The sequence below is a fragment of the Bemisia tabaci genome, chromosome 3, assembly GCF_918797505.1.
Source record: "Bemisia tabaci chromosome 3, PGI_BMITA_v3".
Lineage (NCBI taxonomy): Eukaryota > Metazoa > Arthropoda > Insecta > Hemiptera > Aleyrodidae > Bemisia > Bemisia tabaci.
Window position 1 is genome coordinate 41,821,157 of NC_092795.1, and position 20,931 is coordinate 41,842,087.

Consider the following 20,931-nt stretch of genomic DNA (forward strand, 5'->3'; position numbering starts at 1 on the left):
AGGTCATCACAACATTCTCAATAGAAAGGTACAGTCAGTTACTATTTTAGATTTTTAACCATTTTTTTTTTTATTTATCCAACTGAGGATGGCTGAATTTTCAGCCGAAACGTTTTGGTTTTATGTGTGTGAACTTTTAGCTTTGTTACCCGCTTTTTAAATTGTTTTTTATTATGTATCGTGTCACGGGCTGCAGATTATCTCTCATATCTCATTCCACTGAACACGAGTGTAATAAAAATTGCGTTTCGCGAGTTTGAAGGCACTGCAGCGAGCAGTAATGAGTTTCGCGTCAATCGCATTCAACGTGGCAGTACGAGCGGCACTTTCGATAGTCACTCAAAGCAAAGCTTCACTTACAATGTAAACAAATCGCAGTTTTTCGTACTTAGTCTCAGTTGATCCCAATAAATTGTTACTATAACTAAAGATTGACTGGAGCAATTGAAAACAATTGGAATGGATTGCCCAACAGACGAAATATCAACTGAAGGTTTAATATTGATTGATCAAAAGCTGCGGGTGGGATGATAAGTTTCATATAGTCCTTAAATTTCAAAAGATACTACGATTAAATCCTCTACATCACTGAAAAGTTCATTTGAAAAATGTATTTTAAGCCGTTTATTTTAACCTGGCGGGTGGCGAGGGGGACGATAGACCAGTCCTTTTCATCAGAAATGAACGGAAATAAGGCAGAAAAACCCGATAAGAAAATAAAAGTAGCAAGTTTCTCTACGAGAGACAACTTTCATAATGTAGGAAGAAACGAAGAAACCGAGAATGTCCGATTTTAATGACGAGTGAAATAATGAAGGAGCGAGCGCCCTGATTCTCAGTAACCACATGTTTTATAAAAGAAAAAAAGAAACTAAACAATTTAAAACCTACTACATTTTCTTAATCTAAAAAGTACCCTGTCATCCCCCTTTTAATAAATAAACTACCATCTGAGTAAATAAATATGTATGGAAATTCTCACATCTCCGGTAGAAATGTCTCTTACTGCAGCCGTGATACTCAGTATCACACTGGGGAATTTTACCGAGGCACCGCCCAAAATTTTCTCCTTGATTGCGTCGACGTCAATTACCAGTTTGACGTCAGGCCGAAAAGCGGATTTCTTAATCTAAAAAGTACCCATTCATCCCCTTTTAATAAATAGTTAGTTAGTTAGTATATTTTAAGACATTCAGCGTCACAGGCTATTAACGTCTTTACAGAGAATTTTTGAAAATGGGAGTATATACGAAAATTTAGATTTTTAAATTAAGAGAGGTGAAGACTTTCAGAATTTTGGTAGTAACTACCATCTGAGTAAATAAATACGTATGGAAATTCTCACATCTCCGGTAGAAATGTCTCTTTCTACAGCCGTGATACTCAGTATCACACGGGAAATTTTCCCGAGGCACCGCCCAAAATTTTCTCCTTGATTGCGTCGACGTCAATTACCAGTTTGACGTCAGGCCGAAACGAGCGGAATTAACGCTAATCACCCCCGTTTCCCGTTTCCCATTTTCCGCTTTCCGTCTTCCTCAGACCCAATTTATTGACTTTCAAATTTCGTCCGCGGAGCTCGTAAAGCAGTAAGGAGCCTCATCACATCCGGACGGCGTTGGAAAAGCACCCCTCTCTCCTGGCCGAGCTGCGTGAGGTGTGGTCATTTCCGCGCACGATCCGGCCATCCCGCGCGCCATTTATTGCGAAACAAATGCGTCTGGACTCTGTTGACTGTCTATTTTTATCCCCCCACCCGGCCGCCGACTTGGGGGTTCAATCCCCCGTGAAAACACTTCAGCGCATCGGGGAAACCCAATTATTCCGGCACATTTGGGAGTCTCTGACGTCTTTCTGCAATATTCAGCGGCGAGGCCTCGCTTTTTGGGTTATGAAACTTGATATTTCAGTCAATTTTGATGAGTACATTGATCCTCATTAAGAGCTGGAAGTGACTACGCTGCCAAGCTGAAGAAGAACGCCGTATGAGCCTCCAGACGTTGCCAAATTTCCTTACGATAAAATATGATTTTTTTTAGGGGATCTGACCATATTTTTCAGAGAATTTATTTGCGATCAGATCTAAATCATCTGAAAATTTCAAGAGGAAATATTCATAACGCTCCTAAAAAATAAGCATTGTACTGGGGGAAATTTGGCAACTTTCGAATGTTCATACAGCGTTTTTACTTAGCATGGCAGTACCGATGTATGAGCTAAATACTGGTACCTTTGGACTCTTTCATTCATTTCTACCCCTAGGATTGTCAGGAACTTTGATAGAAAGGATAGAGAAAGCCGACTATTTTTATTTAAAAAAGGCAATAACTGTACACACTCCTACTCCCGCGCCTATGATAAAAAAAAAAAACTTAGACCAGTCCCGCCGCGTTACTGTCCTTGAAATTTCGTGTGACACTAAAAATAACCGACAAAAGCACTTCTTTGAGAAATCATAAAGCATAGACGGATCATGGAGGGGGGGCGTAGAGGGCGTGCCCCCCCCCCCCCGTTCGCCCAAAAAAAGGAGGAAGAGAGAGCGAAGAAAGAGAAAAGGAAGGAACGGAAGAGAGAAGAAGGAAGGACGCTTTTATTTGGCGATTGTTCATGACGAAATCGACTTAAACTGCAGATTAGATGCTTAAAAATTTCGACAAATTTCTCCCCTCGGACACCCCCCCCCCCCCCCCGCGGTTCGAAGTGTCTGGATCCACCTATGTCATAAAGCTGCACGTAATGCACAAAAGCGCTTACTCACTTTGGAAAAATGAAAGGAAAGAGGGCATTGTGAAACTGTGGAAAGAGATACAGGCTAAGGATAAAGGAGCCGCACAGTGGATCGAGTAAATCATAGGGGTCGGACATGAAATTTTTGACTAAAACTGCAAATTTTGATGTTTAATTCGTCACATTTTAAATTTTAAGGGGTGCATCTAGAAGAAAATTTCACGAGGACACCAATGGAGCCACCTTTAAAACCTCAAGGTTTTGTATGGACGGAATTATGAGCTTTTAAAGTTTCCAAATTTTGTCCGAGCTCCCCCAGTCGACTCGATCCATTGTGAGCCGCTAGGTGTCGAAACAGACAGGGCTGACAGACAGGCGTTTGCCGAGTCGGAAAACAAATAAAAGGCAAAGGATATTGACGGGGGCAAGAGGCTCGCACCGACAGAGATACGAACGGGGGAAATAAACAATCAAGAACTATTATTAATCGAATCGGGAGGAGAGGAAGCGAACTTGCCGGGCCAATCAAGTGGAAACTAGATTGGAAGTTCAATTGAACAGCAGCTCATTGTGTCGAGCATCAGATGGGGAAATAGTTTCCCATCCGTGCTTAAGCCCTTTTCCGTCACTTATTTCTAGATCCTTCGCTCACACGATAATTGGATCGTTTCAAGCTGGAGCTATTTGCGTTTAAAGTTCTGGGGCGAGACCTATCCTTTGGGAAAATTATGCGTCACTTTTCTCGTAAATTAAGAGGAGATACATGTACCGGGACATTTGGATTGCATTTTGCAAAAAGGAACCAGGAGTGTTGCAATGTTGCTAAGATTGTGCAGCTTCTTTTGTCTTGGAAGAAAAACCCGATGATCTATAAACAGTGTCTATTTTAATCGCTAAAAACTGTGAATTTAGGACAAAAATTATCATGTAAATTTCATACTTATTCAGGATTTCAATAGTTATATTGCAATGGATAAAGTTGTACAATCTTACCAACATTGCATTGCTCCTGGTTCCTTTTTGCAAAATGCAATCCATTTTAACGTCCTATATATTTCTATATTATCGACAATAGAGGGGTTGAATTTTTTTATGAAAATTTCGGCCGCGAAACGAAAAAAAAGAGCACGGAGTCGTTGTATGAGATGGACATTTCCGATTAATTGTGGTTGTACCCCAATAAATTAGACTACTAACCCAAATGTTGCGGTGCTACCCCGACTTGAGTTGCGTACTACCACAATCGATGAAAAATATCCGCATATCATTCAACAGATTGGGGTAGTGCTACAATTTTAGGGGATGAACCCTATCACTTTCTTTCCGTGGACTGAGAGTTCTATTATATCATGAACTATCGAAATTCAATCTTTTTGAGGCATTTTATCGGTGGTGACAACATATAAAACCGCGCGATCACTTCATCGCAAATTGCATGCTGTACTTATTAAATGTTCAACGAGAGAGACAAACTACACCTATCTTGTCACTCCTCGCCCCTGAATACAATGTTCACCTTTTCATTATTTTTTGCCCTCTTCTCAACCTATTTCGTATCAGCGGGAATTTTGAGACATCGGAATCGATTAGATTTCTTTTCATTTTTCTTTTCAGTAGTTTCAGCATAGATATGGTTGGCACTCTGCCATCCATAAGAAAAAAGGAGGCATAAATCTCAAATTTCAAAGTCCAAAACATGCTCCTCGATTGGCGATAGAGAGTAAAAAGGACACGAAAAATATGTGGCATGTGTGTAAAAATATGAAACGTGTTCAAAAAGCCAAAATTAAATAAAGAGAGAAAAGTTAAGTAACAAAACATCAGTGTTTACCTCAAGTATATTAGTAGGAATGGCGGCATGTTTTGACAGGATGCACTAGTATGAATTGCAAAAAAATATCTTGAAGTACGGAAGTGGTAGTTTATCAGATGAGTCCGTTGGAAAAATTCTGTGCGTAAAGTTAGTTCCTACGGTTTGTATTATGTTAAGTATAGTAATTCCGTATAGTCTTAAAGTCTGGAAAGGGTTTCAGTGTTAGGTAAGCCGGAGACATTCTCTAGAATCGATGAATGATGCGGCCTCTTAGTTAGAATTATAGGGAGAATTGCCACAAATAGGTGTACATCAAAGTGAATGTTCACCAAACTTGAGGAATTAATACAGCACAGCAAGAGAAGCTGGGCTACCTCAAACTCATCAAAGACTCCCGCAATATTGACATTCAATGTTCAATCGTGTACCGCTTGTTTTTCAGGAACCTCCAAACTTTGCCTCAATGAACTTAACGAGAAAGGCAAATGAGAAAGTTGGAATCATTAGTGCATACGGGAGAAATACGTTACTTAGAAAATCCTCTCTTTCGCAGAAAAGTCTAGAAAAAATTAGATTTCGTCTAACGAAACAAACGTAGCTACAAGATTAAAATTCACAGTTTCGCGAGGCATTATAAAATGTAGTCCACTTAGTTGTTTCAACAGCGAGTCCATTAGAAGTCTTCGTAGAAACGGATTAAGGCTTATAGTTGGTTTAAAACTCAGAACTTTCAAGTAGAAAGTTTGAGGAAAGACACTTAAGACACTTCTTAGAATAATTTACATTCACGCAAACAAAATTAATTTTTGTAGAGTATCCTTCAAGCTGTAGATTGGAAACATTTTCTGGTTTTTCTTAAATTTTTTCGGTTTTTAATAGATCATTTAGGTTATAAAAATCACGCTTTTTTTGAAAAATACATTTTGTATAAATTTTTTTATCCGATCTACAACATTTTGGGTCTTTGTAGACCTCCTTTGGATATCACATTTGTCAGTGAGCCCAGCTCACAAATACGTAAAAATAAAATGAAAAAGAGACCTGGTATGCTTTTAGAATATGCGTCTTAAATTTTCTCTATTCTCATATTGCTAACAAGTTGCATGCAGTGCGTAATGCAAACTTGTTAAAAACAGCGATGGATGCTAACTATTACGCGGCCAAAGCCCTCAAGTCAGCTCACTTTAAAGGGGGGAGGTTATTTTGGTTTGCTAAGGAGGCTCTCTGGAGCCAATAGACGGTTCTTTCACGGTCCCTCCGGCGCTTAAAAAGTTTTGTATCATTCATGCTCGCCTATCAGATTCCCACAATCGTGTACCTTATGACGAATATTGCTCTTTGTCTGAGGAAATGTATCAAGAATCAGAGCTGATAGCGCGTCACGTGTAAACTGTCACGTGTGACCAAAAATTCAATATTGACTGTGTTACATACGTGATACGTTTTTTTCTTTTTTCTCGTCAAACTAATGTTTTGAATGTCAAATGGGTTCAATAACATTTATCAAGGAGGTATGGTGTTTTCGTAAAAAAAAAAAAAAAAAAAAAAAAAAAAAATCTGATCTGTAAAATTATTATTTCAGAAAATACAGCAAATATACAAAAAAAAAATAAAAATAAAACAGATTTTTCAGTAAAATGAATCAAACTTTTTCAGTAAGATAAATAGTATATTGACTCATCATTTTCATGAATTTTTTGGGGGATTTTTAAAGGGAAAAATATCTCATGAGGTTCGTACACTTCTTTTTAATTGAATATTTTTGTGGATTTTCGCACTACTTTTTCAACTAGTGGTTGCCTTAATCTGAGACTTTATTTTAGATTATACAAATCAGCTACAAAGGTGATTCTAAAAAATCTGATTTGTACTTTCAATCTATAGGATGGGTGTTTCACTTGTTACTTCTTAAAATTTTTCACTTTAAAAATAAACTTTTTGAAACAACTCTTGAAATTATTTCGAAGAAAAAATTACATTTTAGCATTGTTACATGCAGATAAGTATAGAGATTAAGCCGAGAAGAATATTTATAGCAGAGAGTGAAACCGTGATATTAAATGAAAAGATCGGCGAATACTCTTGGGGGCTCAAATACTTGTTTGCATTGTTTCTTTGCTTCAAAAAAATAGAACCAAAAACTCCAAAATGAAAGTCTCAGTATCATAGACTAGATCGTCTTCAGTCAAAGTCATTATTGTTAACGTCCAAAATTTCTATCCGCATTGTAGTCTGTTATAAAAGCTTCGTGAGTCTGATTTTCCTTCACATCTAAAACTTCATAAAAGTCCGTCAAATAAGAAAAAAGAAGTGCATATAAAGAATCCGATCTTCTAAATGTTGCACTGAATTGGAATAAAAAAAACTTATTCCGATGACACAAATTTTTTACGTAACTCCGGCTGAGAAGATCTAGTTTAGAATCAGTTGGCTCAAAAAAATGTATCTTACTTTCGGAACGTAAAGAATAGAGGAGGAATTTTGATTATCTCCAAATTAAGTCAACTCGAAAAACAGATCTTAGAATCGCAGCGTGAACCACGCTGTGCACACGAAACGGCGCTTATTTCTGGATTAAATCTTTAAAAAACGTTAAAATTTTAATGAAAACTATATGAAATTGCAAAAATCAGGCCATTGAGGAAAGTCAGGATGGGGCCAGCCTGAACATCCTCTTGCTTTTAATTTGGTACTGATACATAGTTTTGACTTTTTCCAGCATCTTTCTATCTAAAAAAGTTATGATATATTTTCTTGAAATTTTCAGATATTTTTCATCGAATTACACATAAAATTCTCCAAAAAAATTTGTGAACAAATATTTAGAAGGTGACTGAAGAATGAATTTTATCAGAGAAAATATGGCGACGCCTGGTTGCTCAAAGGGCGTTTGCCCATAGTACGTTAGTGCTCCATTCGATTTTTGGGTATTTCGTTGTCTCCCTCGCGAAAAAACGTAACTAAATTCCGATGCTGCCAAATTTTCCCTCGCAATTAGTAATTTTACCAGAAGAATCGTGGGCATTCCTAAATGAAAATTTCACCGATTTTTTCTCTGATCTCTTTCAAAAATCAGACGAATATTGGGGAAAATTGGCACAGGTACATTTTTGTAAAAATTTGAATGGTTTGAGTCAAATTTGCAACCTTGGAATGGAGTTACGTTCCTTCATGCGGGAAAGACGAATTGATAATGGACTACATTTTGCAATTTGGAACTATAAATTCAAGCCCGATTTAAAAACAACGTAAGTGCCATTCGTTTCCCTATGCACATAAGTGTTTTTCCAGAAGAGCCAGAATTCATAGTTCCAAATTGCAAAATGCAGTCTAAATAATACATGGAGATTGAAAAGGGAGGGAAAGAAGATAGTCTGAGTGACTGAACCGAGCGTAGAGAAAATTAGACTCATGAAACCGCAGTCTCTGATCCGTCCTAGTGTCATTCGTCCGTCCTTTGGTCATTGGTCAGTCCTATAGTCATTGGTCCGTGAGGAGTCGTGCATCCTGCCAAAACGTACCTGTCGTTCTGGACGCCGTTGGGGGTGCCGTTAGGGAGGTGGTTCTCCTTCTCAACGGCGGTGACCTCCCCGTCGGTGGACTCGCGTCGCTTGGACGTCGAAGTCTTCTTCGTCTTGCGGACTTTCCGCTCCGTCGTGTAGTTCACCTGCACGTCAACGTCGGCCATGGCGCCGCGAGCTCAACTTCCCGCGAGCGAAAAAAAAACGCGACTTTCGGTTGTTTCACTGTGGCACACACTCACTGACACGCGCGTCCGGCTGGAGGATGGTGACTGTGCGGCGCCCTTTCGAACGCGCTCCCGGTTTCCCGCCCCGCGCGGAGGGCGCCTGCGCCGCGCCGCGCATCCCCCACCCCCGCCGGTCCGGTCCAGGGCCGGGGAGGGGGTTGCTACCGTGCGTGGGAACCGGGATCGCCGAGTCCTCGTCAGGAAATTGGTCGCGTCGTTCCGGCCCGTCATTTGTATTTTTGGGGTTGAGGGGGTGCGCCCAAGGGTAAACATGTTTTTATGGTCAAGGATTAAAATTTTAAGCAAAGTATAGGATTCGGGTTCGGATTACGCGTGGAGCTTTAGGGAGGATTTTACCGGAAACGAAGGAAGCAAAAAGAGAGTAGTTGGACGAATTTTCGAAGGGCAAATTGTTATTAGCATATATGATGGCCGTATTTGTAAAACTGATTGTAATTATTCATATTCACGCTCGAGATTTTCGTCTCAACTGTACGTGTCATTTTAGTTTTCGCACCCACGGTTGAGATATAACGCGTGCTTCGGGTGCCCGCGGAGTCTAACACTCCCAATTGCGGAAGTTCTACTGCACTTCAGAGGGAAAAAAAATATCCCCTTTGGATTCATACTCTCCTACTGGAAATTATATACTGAAAATATTAGTCTTTCAGCATTAGAAATGTTACAATCGAATGGTGAAACAAACTTATCAGCATAATAGATAAAACAAACGCTCACTTTTTAAAATATGATAGAAATTTCATCCCGAGCAAAGAATTATTTACCCGAATCATCCTTCTTTCAATCAAATCGCTAATTAAAGAATTGAAAATGTTTTCGTTCACCCAGACAATATTCAAAGCCGTTATTTATCCGTAGCACATCATATCCTTGGCTGCTCTTTTAACTCAAAAATATGTATTTCCTTTGAAATTAGCAGTCAAGATTTCAGGGAGAGTTATCATCACAGACAGTTTGTTCGTAAAACGGTTTAAGGTTGATTATGCTGAAAGCAAAGTGGGAGGAGGATGAGGTGATCCGGTACATTGATTGTGACGTATGTAAGTGACTCCAAAACATCTTAAAGTTTTAGGTGATCGCTTTCACTTTGTTCATGAGAAATCGAGCTTTTCATGGGCGTTTTGGAACTGATTTCCAGAGGAGCAATCATGAATATATTAAGCTGATGAAAATTAAAATTGTCATTGAGTCTTCTTTTCTATTTTATATTCTCTATCTTTTGAAGTTTAGAAAATCGACAACCAAAGAGAAATGATTTGCTAAATGAATCAAAGATCAACACACAGCTTACTTTTCATTTTCTGTGCAATAGAGCTCCTGATCAACTGGAATACTTCGCAATTTTTATTTCTGGATTTTCCCTGAAAACTGCTGCTGGTCTTTCTTTAGAAATCCAGTAATATCATCCATTTTTCCAACCGGATGGCGTTCGAACATATCTCCGATCATTTGTCAAACGTGACCTGGCTTTGAAAAATGAAAGTCATTGCCTGTTCCGTTCGAGACAGTACGTATTCTTACTCGAAGTCCAAGCAGCTGCATTATCGGAAAATCTTGCGCGGGTGCTACCACATAACGCCAGAACTCCCAGCTGAGCTGATATACGCAGAGTATAAAACCTCCACCCACAACATTCAAACCACATTCGATCCCAACCTCAGTCAGAAGAATCACAGCAGCAGTTCAATCGCCACCAAAATGCGTTGTTTCGTCGTCCTCACAGCCGTTGTTGCAATCTGCAGCGCAGAGCACCTCAGAATCCGCCGCAACCCTCACTGGGATCACCACTACCATTACTCCGGAAACAGTATCGGGTGTGCTGGAGGCATGGGTGGTGCCGGAGGTATAGGTAGTGCTGGAGGCATGGGAGGTGCTGGAGGTATGGGAGGCGCTGGAGGCATGGGAGGTGCCGGAGGTATGGGAGGTGCTGGAGGTCAGCAGCGCTACCGCCTGTCGGCCGACTCTTACGGCAACGGCCCCACCGGCCAAACCGGCCCTGGTCCAATCCCCGACCGCGAACCTATCGTCATTGAACAATTCGCTCCTTCCCCGTACCAAGTCAACTTCGGAGCCCAGCCCAAGGTTATCGACCACGAAGCTATCCCCACCGAAATCGACTACTTCGAGAAGCCCACCGTCATCAACCACCAGAAACAAGCCCGTTTGAATCTCTTCCCCCAACAGCCCGTCGTCGTTGACACCTTCGCTCCTCCCCAAGTGCACGAACAGGCCGGACCCAATGTGATCACTGTTGAGCAGGTGGCGCCCTCCGCTGGAGGTGCCGGAGGTATGGGAGGTGCTGGCGGTATGGGAGGTGCCGGCGGTATGGGAGGTGCCGGAGGAATGGGAGGTGCTGGAGGTATGGGAGGTGTTGGATTCGGTGTCTATGGACACGGAGGTCATGGACACTTCGGCCACCCCAGTCATGCTGACCATCCCGGTCACTTGGAGGCTGCTCCTCCCAAACCATGTGCCCCACCTTGCGCATAAACCTTGTTCTCTATTCCTTCACCTAGCTGTAGGAAGACAGGGGCACAATTATGTCTGGCTACATAAAATCCAGGCTAAACCTTATTTCAACTCGAAGAAAGGAATTCTATGACTCCTTAATCGTGTAAAATGAAATACAAATTTTTCGCAGTCCACATTGAAATGACACTGGTGCGTCATGTTGAAGTCAAAAAGAGCGTTAATCATGCAGATCAAATCAAGGAAATGCAACATAATGGAGCTCTTAGCACCTACTCTGTTATTTCACTGTGTTTTTTTCCAAATACAATTTGAATACAACTTTATTGTGTCCTTTTATTAAAACCCTGTGCCGTTACCATTTATAAAGCAGTTCAATGAACATTCAGATATGAAATCCGAGTAGGTACACTCCCGACTCTCGTCAAAATTCAAACTAATTTAAAGAAAAAGAAAAGATTGTTAGATTCATTGATCATTTTTTAATTATTAATTAATTTATTTATTTATTTATTTATTTTTTAAAAGGGCAATGTAAGTCAATGGAACTGTGTGATTTACAATACCTTCAACATACATTATTTGTGTTTTAGATACCTATTCAAAAACGCAAAAACACAATAAGATAACTTGATATCCTTCACTGTCTATTTCAAGCCTGCCTATAAGAATATCATATCGTAGGCAGTAAAGAGTAATACCACGAAGCTTAATGAGATATATTTCCATACTTCCCAGCTCATTCAAAGTTAAAAAAATACTCATTTAGTTACGAATTTCACTGTTCAAAATATTTTATTATTTTAAACGCTTCCTAATTATTACATGAAAAACATCTGAGAGCTATCCTAAATCCATTGATTCGAATATTCAAGATGGAACATGAGAGTTGAGAAATGAGAAGTTAGGACTGCAGTCGTTTCCAAACAGCATCCTCCTGAGAGTGCAACTAGCGACTGGCGACTCTTCGGACACGAAGTGAAAGATATACGGGGGCGCTCGGTGCAGTGTAAACACGGCAGAGCTGGCAACAGAAAGAGCGAGCGCATTAGCGGGAGTCGAACCGAGGACCGTGAGTCAGACGGTGGAGCTCACGACCGATGAATGGAGGTTGTAGCGTGAGTAAAAGAGTCCGTCAATGAACCGCACTACCGGTTCGCGATTCGTGAATGAAACGGGGAGTCACGCCCTGTCGCCGACGTTGGAGCCGAGCACGCCGGGAACGCAACCCGCGACCTCTAAGCTCGGATGCCAGACACGCTAACCACTCGACCATCGATCCCGCCCTGGGCCCGCGCCAAGAATCCAAGCTCTCGATCGCGAGGAAAACAGTGCGAGAAGATCGCGTTGAAAAAGTTAGTCGCATTTTCACGACTCGGTGAATTGAGACTCAGGATTCCCTTTGCTTTTTACTTGGCTGTGACTGAATTTGAGAGGACCTACTTTGTAAAAATACTTAGTCTTTCCAACAATAAAAACACACTAAAATACGGAAAACAAATGGGTATACAAGGCTAGAGGAGACATAAAACAACCAAGACGTTTCGGGCCAATTACATGCCCATTCTCAACTGGAACAGAAGCTAAAAAATGTAAAAATTAAAACGAGGTTTGCACTGATTCCTACCTCGGTCAGTTGCATGCTCATTTTCTCGTTTTAATTTTTACATTTTTTAGCTTCTGTTTCAGTTGAGAATGGGCATGTAATTGGCCCGAAACGTCCTGGTTGTTTTATGTCTCCTCTAGCCTTGTATACCCATTTGTTTTTTGTATTTTAGTGTGTTTTTATTGTTGTCTGCATTCGGGTTTTTGTGTCTCTCGCTCTCTTATCACTTAGTCTTTCCTCGAGATGCATATATTATTTGGAATTATTTACGCGATGACGAACTATAATGGCCCGCGTCAGTGCTGGCGTGGCGTGCTTTGCGCTTTATCGATTGTTATGCCATTTAAACCTATGGTAAAGAATCGATTATTAAGGTGTTCGCTGCAAACATCCTGTTTATCGATCATTTTCCATAGGTTTAAATGGCTTAACAATCGATATATCGCAAAGCACGCCACGCCACTGGCCCACGTACAAAACCACGTACAGCGTTTTAAATTTCCACTCCTGTTCAATTTTTTCGACGGGAGGCGAGCCACCTAAATAACTTGAAATTTATAGAGAATATTTTGCTGGTACAGAAGAAGAATCAGGGGAGTTTTAAAGAAATTACGTAGACTAGTTTTCCGAGGGAAAAATAAAGTATGACAGCACCGAAAAAAAATTGAAGTTGCGATTGAACATTTTGCAGGATGTAAAAAATGCGTACAAGAACTCATAAAGTGCTGAATGACCTGCCACAGCAGGTAGTTCTACATCTTGGCATTGCTAAAGTAACTGATGTAGCGGGTAATTCGCAGCATTTTATAAGTTCCCGCACACTTTTTTTTCATCCAGAATGTTAAATAGATTGCATTTTGCAAAAAGGAACCAAGAGCATTGCAATGTTGCTAAAATTTTCCAACTTCTGTAGTCTCGGAAGAAAAACGTGATCATCTACAAACAGTTTTTGTTTTACACCCTAAAAACTGTGAATTTAAGACAAAAATAACCGTGTAAATTTCATATTTTTGCATGATTTCAGTACTTTTATTGCAGAGGATGAAGTTGCACAATCTTAGCGACATTGCAATGCTCTTGGTTCCTTTTTGCAAAATGAAATCCAAATCAACTTCACTTTTTTTTGGTGAGGAAGTCTGCAACGGCGCAAACGGAGATACGTTATTTCGCACTTTAGCCATCGATATGCAAATTAATTGAATTGAAAAAGCTAACTACAACCTAACAAAAGTAACGAGACCTTGCAACCTTGCGGAGTTTTAATCCCGGGATCAATAAACTACTGTGATGATTCGTCTTAATTTGGCAGCACAGGGGGCTTGTGGAAATGCATGCAATTGCAGTTATCAATTTGCATTCGGCCAGATCGGGGGCAAATTATTCAACAGCCGTCATAAGTAGCAATCTCTGCAAATGCACTTTCGATCGTTACTCATTCCCAATCCTATTTTCGGCCCAATTTCCGCTGAGCAAGTGTTTTGATCCTCTTTCTTCATCCCGTCCCGCTGCCTTAGTCTTTTAAAACATGTGCGCGGTCGAGTTGATCTGCTCGAAAAGGAATGAACGCCACAGAGAGCAACACTGCTGAGGAAAAACGCCATATGACCCTTCAGACGTTGCCAAGTTTCCTCTGGTAAAAACCGAATTTACTGGGAAAATTGCAGATATTATTTTCCAAAATTTTCAAACAATTATGTACGGAAAATCTCGCTTTTCTTTAAAATGAAAAGCTATTTGGAGCGCATAAAGATCTAGGTGTCAAAATTCAACAGAGCAGGCACTGATCTCTCAAGCCTAGAATTTCCAAGTTTATCTCCACAGCAGATTTTCTTCAGCCTTGACTTGAAATACCGCATCCTTTGAAACCGTGTTTTCCTACTTAAACCCAAGCACGAGAATATTACGCGAGATAAGATTAGAGACTCTATTAAAAGGCAAGAATGTGGTCGATAATTGGTAACAAGACCTTTTCATTAAAGCCTTCTTTGACTCCAGCATGAATAAGTTTGAGGCTTCTAGGACTTGCCTTTTGCAGCGTAATTTCATAATGTTCATTTTTCGTTTCACAATCAGAAACCGAGGCAAGTTCAAAACGGATGAAACTTGAGACTACGAACGCAGTCGATGAAATGATACTGTAGCTAAGTTTAAATCCCATCCCACCTCTTCCATTTTATCTCACGTTTCAGCAGTGATCTATTTTTTATGGGATTGAGGGAAACACTTGTTAGCAAAGTAGTTTTCTTCCGTGGTTGTGAGTCATTTTCTGGTGAGGAGGTCCTTAAGGGTGGATATCAATTTAAAGAAACTGTATTTTGCTAAAAGTTTATTTTTTCCTCCTTTCCTTTCTTAACTTAAAGCATTGAAAAATGATATACAAAAGTACAAACGATCTTATAAGTTTGAAGTCGCAGCCCAAATAGTGGGTTTCACAGTGGTTGCACAATTAACGACGGCGCAGAGATACAACTATTCGTACTTGATGGACGTCCATGCTGTATCTGAAAAATTGAAGGCACGATGACGCGAAGAGTGAGCTCTCAATGCTCTGTTACATGTTGTCACTGGGGCGTCGCTTAGATTCGATAGAAAAGTTTAAAAAGAGGCCCGAACACCTCTCTCCTACCTTCGGCTGTGTTACTCACGTAGTGCTTGAAGCACCATTACGAATAAGACAAACGGAGAGAAACACAATATGGAAATAGAGGGAGGGAAAGGATGAGCGTTTACGACGGCGCAGAGATACAACTATTCGTACTTGACGGACGTCCGTGCTGTATCTGAAAAATTGAAGGCGCGATGACGCGAAGCGTGAGGTCTCAATGCTCTCCTATATGCTGTCACTGGGGCGTCTCTCAGATTCGTTAGAAAAGTTTAAAAGGAGGCCCGAACACATCTCTCCTACCTTCGGTTGTGTTACTCACGTAAAATATGATAGATATTTCGTTCTCACGTGACCGCTAGTTGCTGTTAACTGACTGTCATTCCGTAAAATGTTAAATACATTTTTCCTCATGTTGTCTTGCTTTCATCAGCCTCTGATGCGTAATTTTTGTGTAAGGAGTATAAAGACGAAAATAACTTATTTCGATCATGTTTCTTCATCAAAAGAAGAATATCTTTTTTCAAACGCACATATGAGGCTTTTCCGATTTTATGCGATGAACAAAATACCACAACCAAACTTCTGAAACTCTTTGCCTCCCTTAATTTAAAAACCTAAATTCTTGTATATACACCCATCTTCCAAATTCTTTGTACAGACGTTAATAGCCTAGGATGCTGAATGTCTATAAATAAAATAACTAACTAACTAACTAACAATTCGGGATGTGACATAAAATATTTCGACCTCTGCTGATGCTCAAATTCGGATGAATACGATGGTACTACCGTTGCTAGGATGCGACGAAACACGAATCCATTCTCCAATCGATTTTCCGACAAACCTTGCTGTATGGGATTCTAAATTATTCAAATTGGAAAAAATTCTCTCATTGATTGCGGTATTCACTCAACATCATTTCACTCCGAATATCATTGCGAGAGTTTTATCAGTGTCATTTTTTCATACTTGAATAATTCACATTTTTTTTAAACGAGTCATTAATTTTCATTTCACAGCACGATTATTTGGTTTTTAATTTTAAGAACTGAGGACAACATAATTTTGGATAAAGGTTCTTAAACTTTCCCCGAATATTCAGGCATCTACAAACATGTTTGACATTATGGGCTGACGACTCTTAGCTACTGGCTTTATCATCAGACACGTGCCTCATCTCGCTGTCGTCATGCGAATAAACGCTAAACACCCCGGGAAATCCGAGCGCTCTATATGACTCTCATTTTCTCGCTTTCTTCTCCACGCCCCCCGTCTACTAACCGTTTTCGAGAAACTCTTTTCAGTGCCTCGTTGCCAGATCGTGCTCCGTATCGAAATTCGTCAAAACTGATCGAGACAGAATATGCGAATTTTCCGCGCGGTTTGGAAACGCTGCTCCCGCGGGTGGCAAAATCTGAATACTGGAGGAGATGGGATAGCGGGCAGAGAAAATAAACTGCAGTTCGTAGGAGTATCTGTTTATAATGCAGGGCGGAAGATTCGCGTTATATCCGTGGACGGCGGATTAAACAGGCGCTGTTTGCAAATCGATATTCCTTTTTTTATTTTTCTTTATTTATGTGGGAAGAATTTTCCGGATCGATGACGTAACGACTATAAATGGGTCACTCGTATCTCTTAGAAAATGGTGCTCCATTGGTCAGCTGTGGATCGTATTTACGAGTCTGAATTTATGAGATATGCATGGGCCGAAACTCCAAGACTTGGACTTGAATGAACCGCATGGGGAGTATGGCACACTGTGCATGTGTCTGAAGTGATTTTGGAGTCACGGCTAGATTCACTGGAAAAATTTCCTACACTGAAAAAAAGGTCGGTAGAATTTACCACTCCTTCACGCTGTGTGAAATACACCGCGAAGGAATGGTAAATTCTTCCAATCTTTTTTTCAATGTACATTTGCCACCAAAAACAAATTTTTCCGTCAATCAAGAATTACGGTGCTTTTCAATGTTCCTTTAAGTATGAGATAAGGAAAAATTAATAAAAGTTAATTGGTTGGGACTCGCTTAGAATGTGCTGTATAAAATGAAAAATAACCTGTCAAAATTCTGAGAGGGTCATCCATTTTCAATTGAGAAAAATTAAAAAGACGAGAAGTTTACAACATTGCGTACATCGAAATATGAGTTTTTAGACTTTCACTATATCAACAGTTCTGTCATCAAAAGTAGTGTAAAATAATACGACAGTTTGACCAATTCCAAAATAATTTCAAAATGGAGAGATGAGCTTTACCACCGTAGGTTCTTAAAAAGCGAATCGTCAAAAATTTCAAGTTCGCGAATCCTTTGAGCATTATGTTTCTTTCCGGCCAAAAATTGCTCGCTAACTCAAAAAAGTAAACAAATAAACACAAAATAATTAGTAAACGACGTAGATAGCTTGAACAGTATTTATTTTTAAATGAAATATTGTCGTTTTGTGAGAGTTTCGGGCGAAGCAAAGCCGCAGTTTGAGACTGACATAGAATACGTGCGCATAATAATAAATCCGTGGGGTTGACCGTCGTACACCTGTTTCCGCATCGAAGAGATAAATATATTTACATTCCAGCTAACAGTTGCTATGTAAAAATACAGGATTTCATCTTATAATTTGACAACCTCCAGCAGCGTCGCGTCAGAGGGAAAATCGGGCTGAGTTGACGGTTGACACAGCAGACGTGATCCTTCAGTCACGTCGATCGGTATTAGATTTTTTTCTGAACTTTTAAATGTTATCTCTGGCTGAATTCAAATCACGTTGGACCTTGGGCGGTTGCAGCTCTCAGATTGGGCCAAAAATCCAATTTTTTGAAGTTTATCTCCTCTGAGAGCTGGAGGGAAAGCCTCGTAATCTCGACTGGAATAATCATCCACTCCCAAAATGCGCAGTTCGATTTTAGGTATGGACGCAGTAAAGCCTTGGATTTGGCTGCCCATACATGACGTCAGACACTCAGCACTGGAGAAAAAACACATTGGATCTAGAGTCCATAATTTTGAAAACATTGACAAAAAAAAGGATTCTTGATTCAATCAGATTGAGGCTTAAATCAAAAGGAAATCAGCTCACATTAAGAGGCTTGGTTCTTGATATAAGTTTAAATCTGATCGAATCAAGAGTATTTTTTCTTGTCGATGTTTTTAAGAGTCCGGACTCTAGATCCAATGTGTTTTTGTTTCCACTGAGGGGGTGACAAGGGCCTAGCACCACCTGAAAAATCTCTTCAAAATACATGGGAGGAAAGGAGTGGGTGGAATAGGGTGGAAGTCAAAGAATCGTCTAAAAAAAGTATCCTCTTTTATTTGCAGTTAATTTGGACGTCACGAGCCACGCATGGAAGTGGCATGCACCACAGGTGACACTTGCAGCAGAAGAGATTGATGTAAACACTTTCAGCTCGAGAGCAGAATTCAGCAGTACGGTAAGGATTCTCAGTAACTCGAAGCAATGTATTCGCAAATACCTCCTTTTCCTTGTTTGAACCTCCCATTTCCGGTGATAATACGCGTCTTTCCACACGATTAGCAAGAATACGGGATGCTCGGTGCACAGTTTATCGTCGGTTGATCCGTCGAAATAGTTGGGTATTTCTCCGAAAAACGCCTACACGCTCGTCGGGGTTTTCCCTGAAGCAAGCGGATTAAACCCTAATTTTCCCGCTCGTTTTCCGTTCCGGAGAACAAAAACTTTTCCTCGTGACGTTTTCCGCGAGTCCCGGTCACATACCGGCGTCGCTCCGACGTAAGGGCGTATCTCGATTTCCACGTGACCTCTACTCTCCGTACATCGCTATGCTTTTCAGGGCTCATCTGAAAATAGAGACACGCCCTAACGTCAGAAGAGCGACGATATACCCCGGTAATTGGTTATCATAACGCTGGACAGGGAGCAACTCCCTGCGACTGCTTTATCAGAGGCGCCCGATAGTGCGCTTCGAGTTTCCTGCTTCCCTTGAATTTTCCTGCGACTGAAAATAGTGTTGTCTTTTCCTGTCAACAACAGAGCGACTCCAGTCAGTTTTAGCAAGAAATTCCCAAAAGCGTTTTCCGCACTGGAAAAAAAACACGTTGGATTTAGAGTCCAGACTCTTAAAATCATCGACAAGAAAAAATGATTCAATCAGATTTAAGCTTAAATCAAGAACCAAGCCTCTCAATTTGAGCAAATTCCCTTTTGATTTAAGCTTAAATCTGATTAAATCAAGATTCCATTTTATTGTCAATGTTTTCAAGAGTCTGGACTCTGGATCCATGTGTTTTTTTTTTCCAACGCGCATAGGATGAACTTTATGTGGAAAAATTTGAGCTTCAAACACAAGAGATGCACTGAAAAGAATGATTGGTAGAATGCACCATTCCTTCACGCTGTATTACACACAGCGTCAATTTAGAGTCGATTCTGCCAGAAGAAAGGTAAGCGTTACTATATACTGGTACAGGTAACCATTCCTCTAGCAGAATCGACTTGAAGATTGGTAGAATTTACCATTCCTTCACGCTGCGTGAAATACAGCGTGAAGGAATGATAAATTCTACCGATCTTTTTTTTTCAGTGTGGACTCAACGTCAGTTTTCATTTTCTTCCTTTGATTAATTTGTGTTTTGTCTGGTGTAGTCGCATATGTCAATCCAGGAGAGTCAAAAAAACATCATAGAGTGATTTGGTGGTTACATCGTTTGATAAATTGCGATGAAATAGTCGACATCTCATTGGCTCGTTCGAATTTCGACTTTTCTTACCGCGCTCCTAAAGCGCGGTAAAATTGAAACAGCTAATCAGAGGGTTGAATTTGCTGAGATTTCGGTTATTCTTTTTTGTTGAAGGTTATGTCTCGGTTGGAATTGAACTAGCGAACATATCGATCCATCGAATGACGTAGTCACTAAATCAGTCTATTAGGCCGAGATAATTGCCGAGAAGTCATCGTGCTCAAAGAGTTTCAAACAGAGCGTGCATGGAACTTGGCAATTTTCTTCCGTGGGTAAAAGCCCACGGACACAAGTTTAACGTGTACAGGATGGTAAATGTGTGACGCAAAAAAAGGAAATAAAAACAAAAGAGCTGCAATCGTAAAAACTGTCATTAAGTTAACCCGTCCGTTAAAAATCAAGGTTGGATCTCGTTCTTTTCCTCTGATCCTCCATCTCACCCATTGAACTTGAAAAGAATCGCGGAAGAATATATTCATCAAATATTGGATTGTTTACAAACAGAGACAAATGTTCCTGTCATAAATCCCGCGCTGATCTCGACACGATACTAAAATATAATGGTACCTCGCTAATAGTTTTCGGATTAAAGACTAGGAAACTTTAGGTCGGGGTTTGAGTGTTAGTGCTATTGAAAGGCAAAGATCAATTTTACGGGGCTTTTAATATCAAAAATATCGATTTTTTTCCCCCTTTTTCCCGGAAATTTACAAACCATCATTATATTTCCCTTTAACACATAGTTTTTTTTCATCAATTTAAATGAGCATAATCCATACAGAGAGTGCAAACATTTCGTAAGCATGAGTTGAAAAACGCTGACTCCGCGATTTTAATGTTAGAGCCTAACACAGCGAGCGCGAGCGGAGTGGCATGCTACCGGCGCGAACCGCGCACTGACGCCTACAAACCTAAGGGGATACTTCACGCATTGCGCAATGCTTGAGGTATCCCCTTAGGTTTGTAGGCGCCAGTGCGCGGTTCCCACTGGCCGCGGCCGCCCGCCCGCCGCACCGCAACGTGCCACGGCGCCTCAAGCAACTATTTTACAATAGAGGTGTTGTATGTACAGTAACATACGAAATTGCAGGCGCTCCAACACATTAAGAATGACTGGCATCCTTCGAAAATATCGAGTAACACCAAATTTTATACTTTTTTTATCTGGTTCTGCAAGAACTCTTTTCGAAATAAATTGTGGAGAGAAGTAATATGATTTGGAAG

General features: G+C 40.4%; 1 protein-coding gene across 8 annotated transcripts in view; it reads right to left on the bottom strand.

The window, feature by feature from the left end:
• Positions 1-20,931, bottom strand: part of Lmpt (four and a half LIM domains protein limpet) — a 220,117-nt gene that overhangs the window by 54,899 nt on the left and 144,287 nt on the right. The window contains exon 1 of one of the 8 annotated variants that reach the window (XM_072298387.1): positions 8,062-8,339. The exons of the other annotated variants lie outside the window; for them this stretch is intronic. Within the exon in view, the coding sequence (XP_072154488.1) occupies positions 8,062-8,228 (167 nt within the window). The 5' untranslated portion in view covers positions 8,229-8,339. Of the gene's footprint in view, positions 1-8,061; positions 8,340-20,931 lie in introns of those variants that run through there. 8 annotated transcript variants of the gene reach the window in all.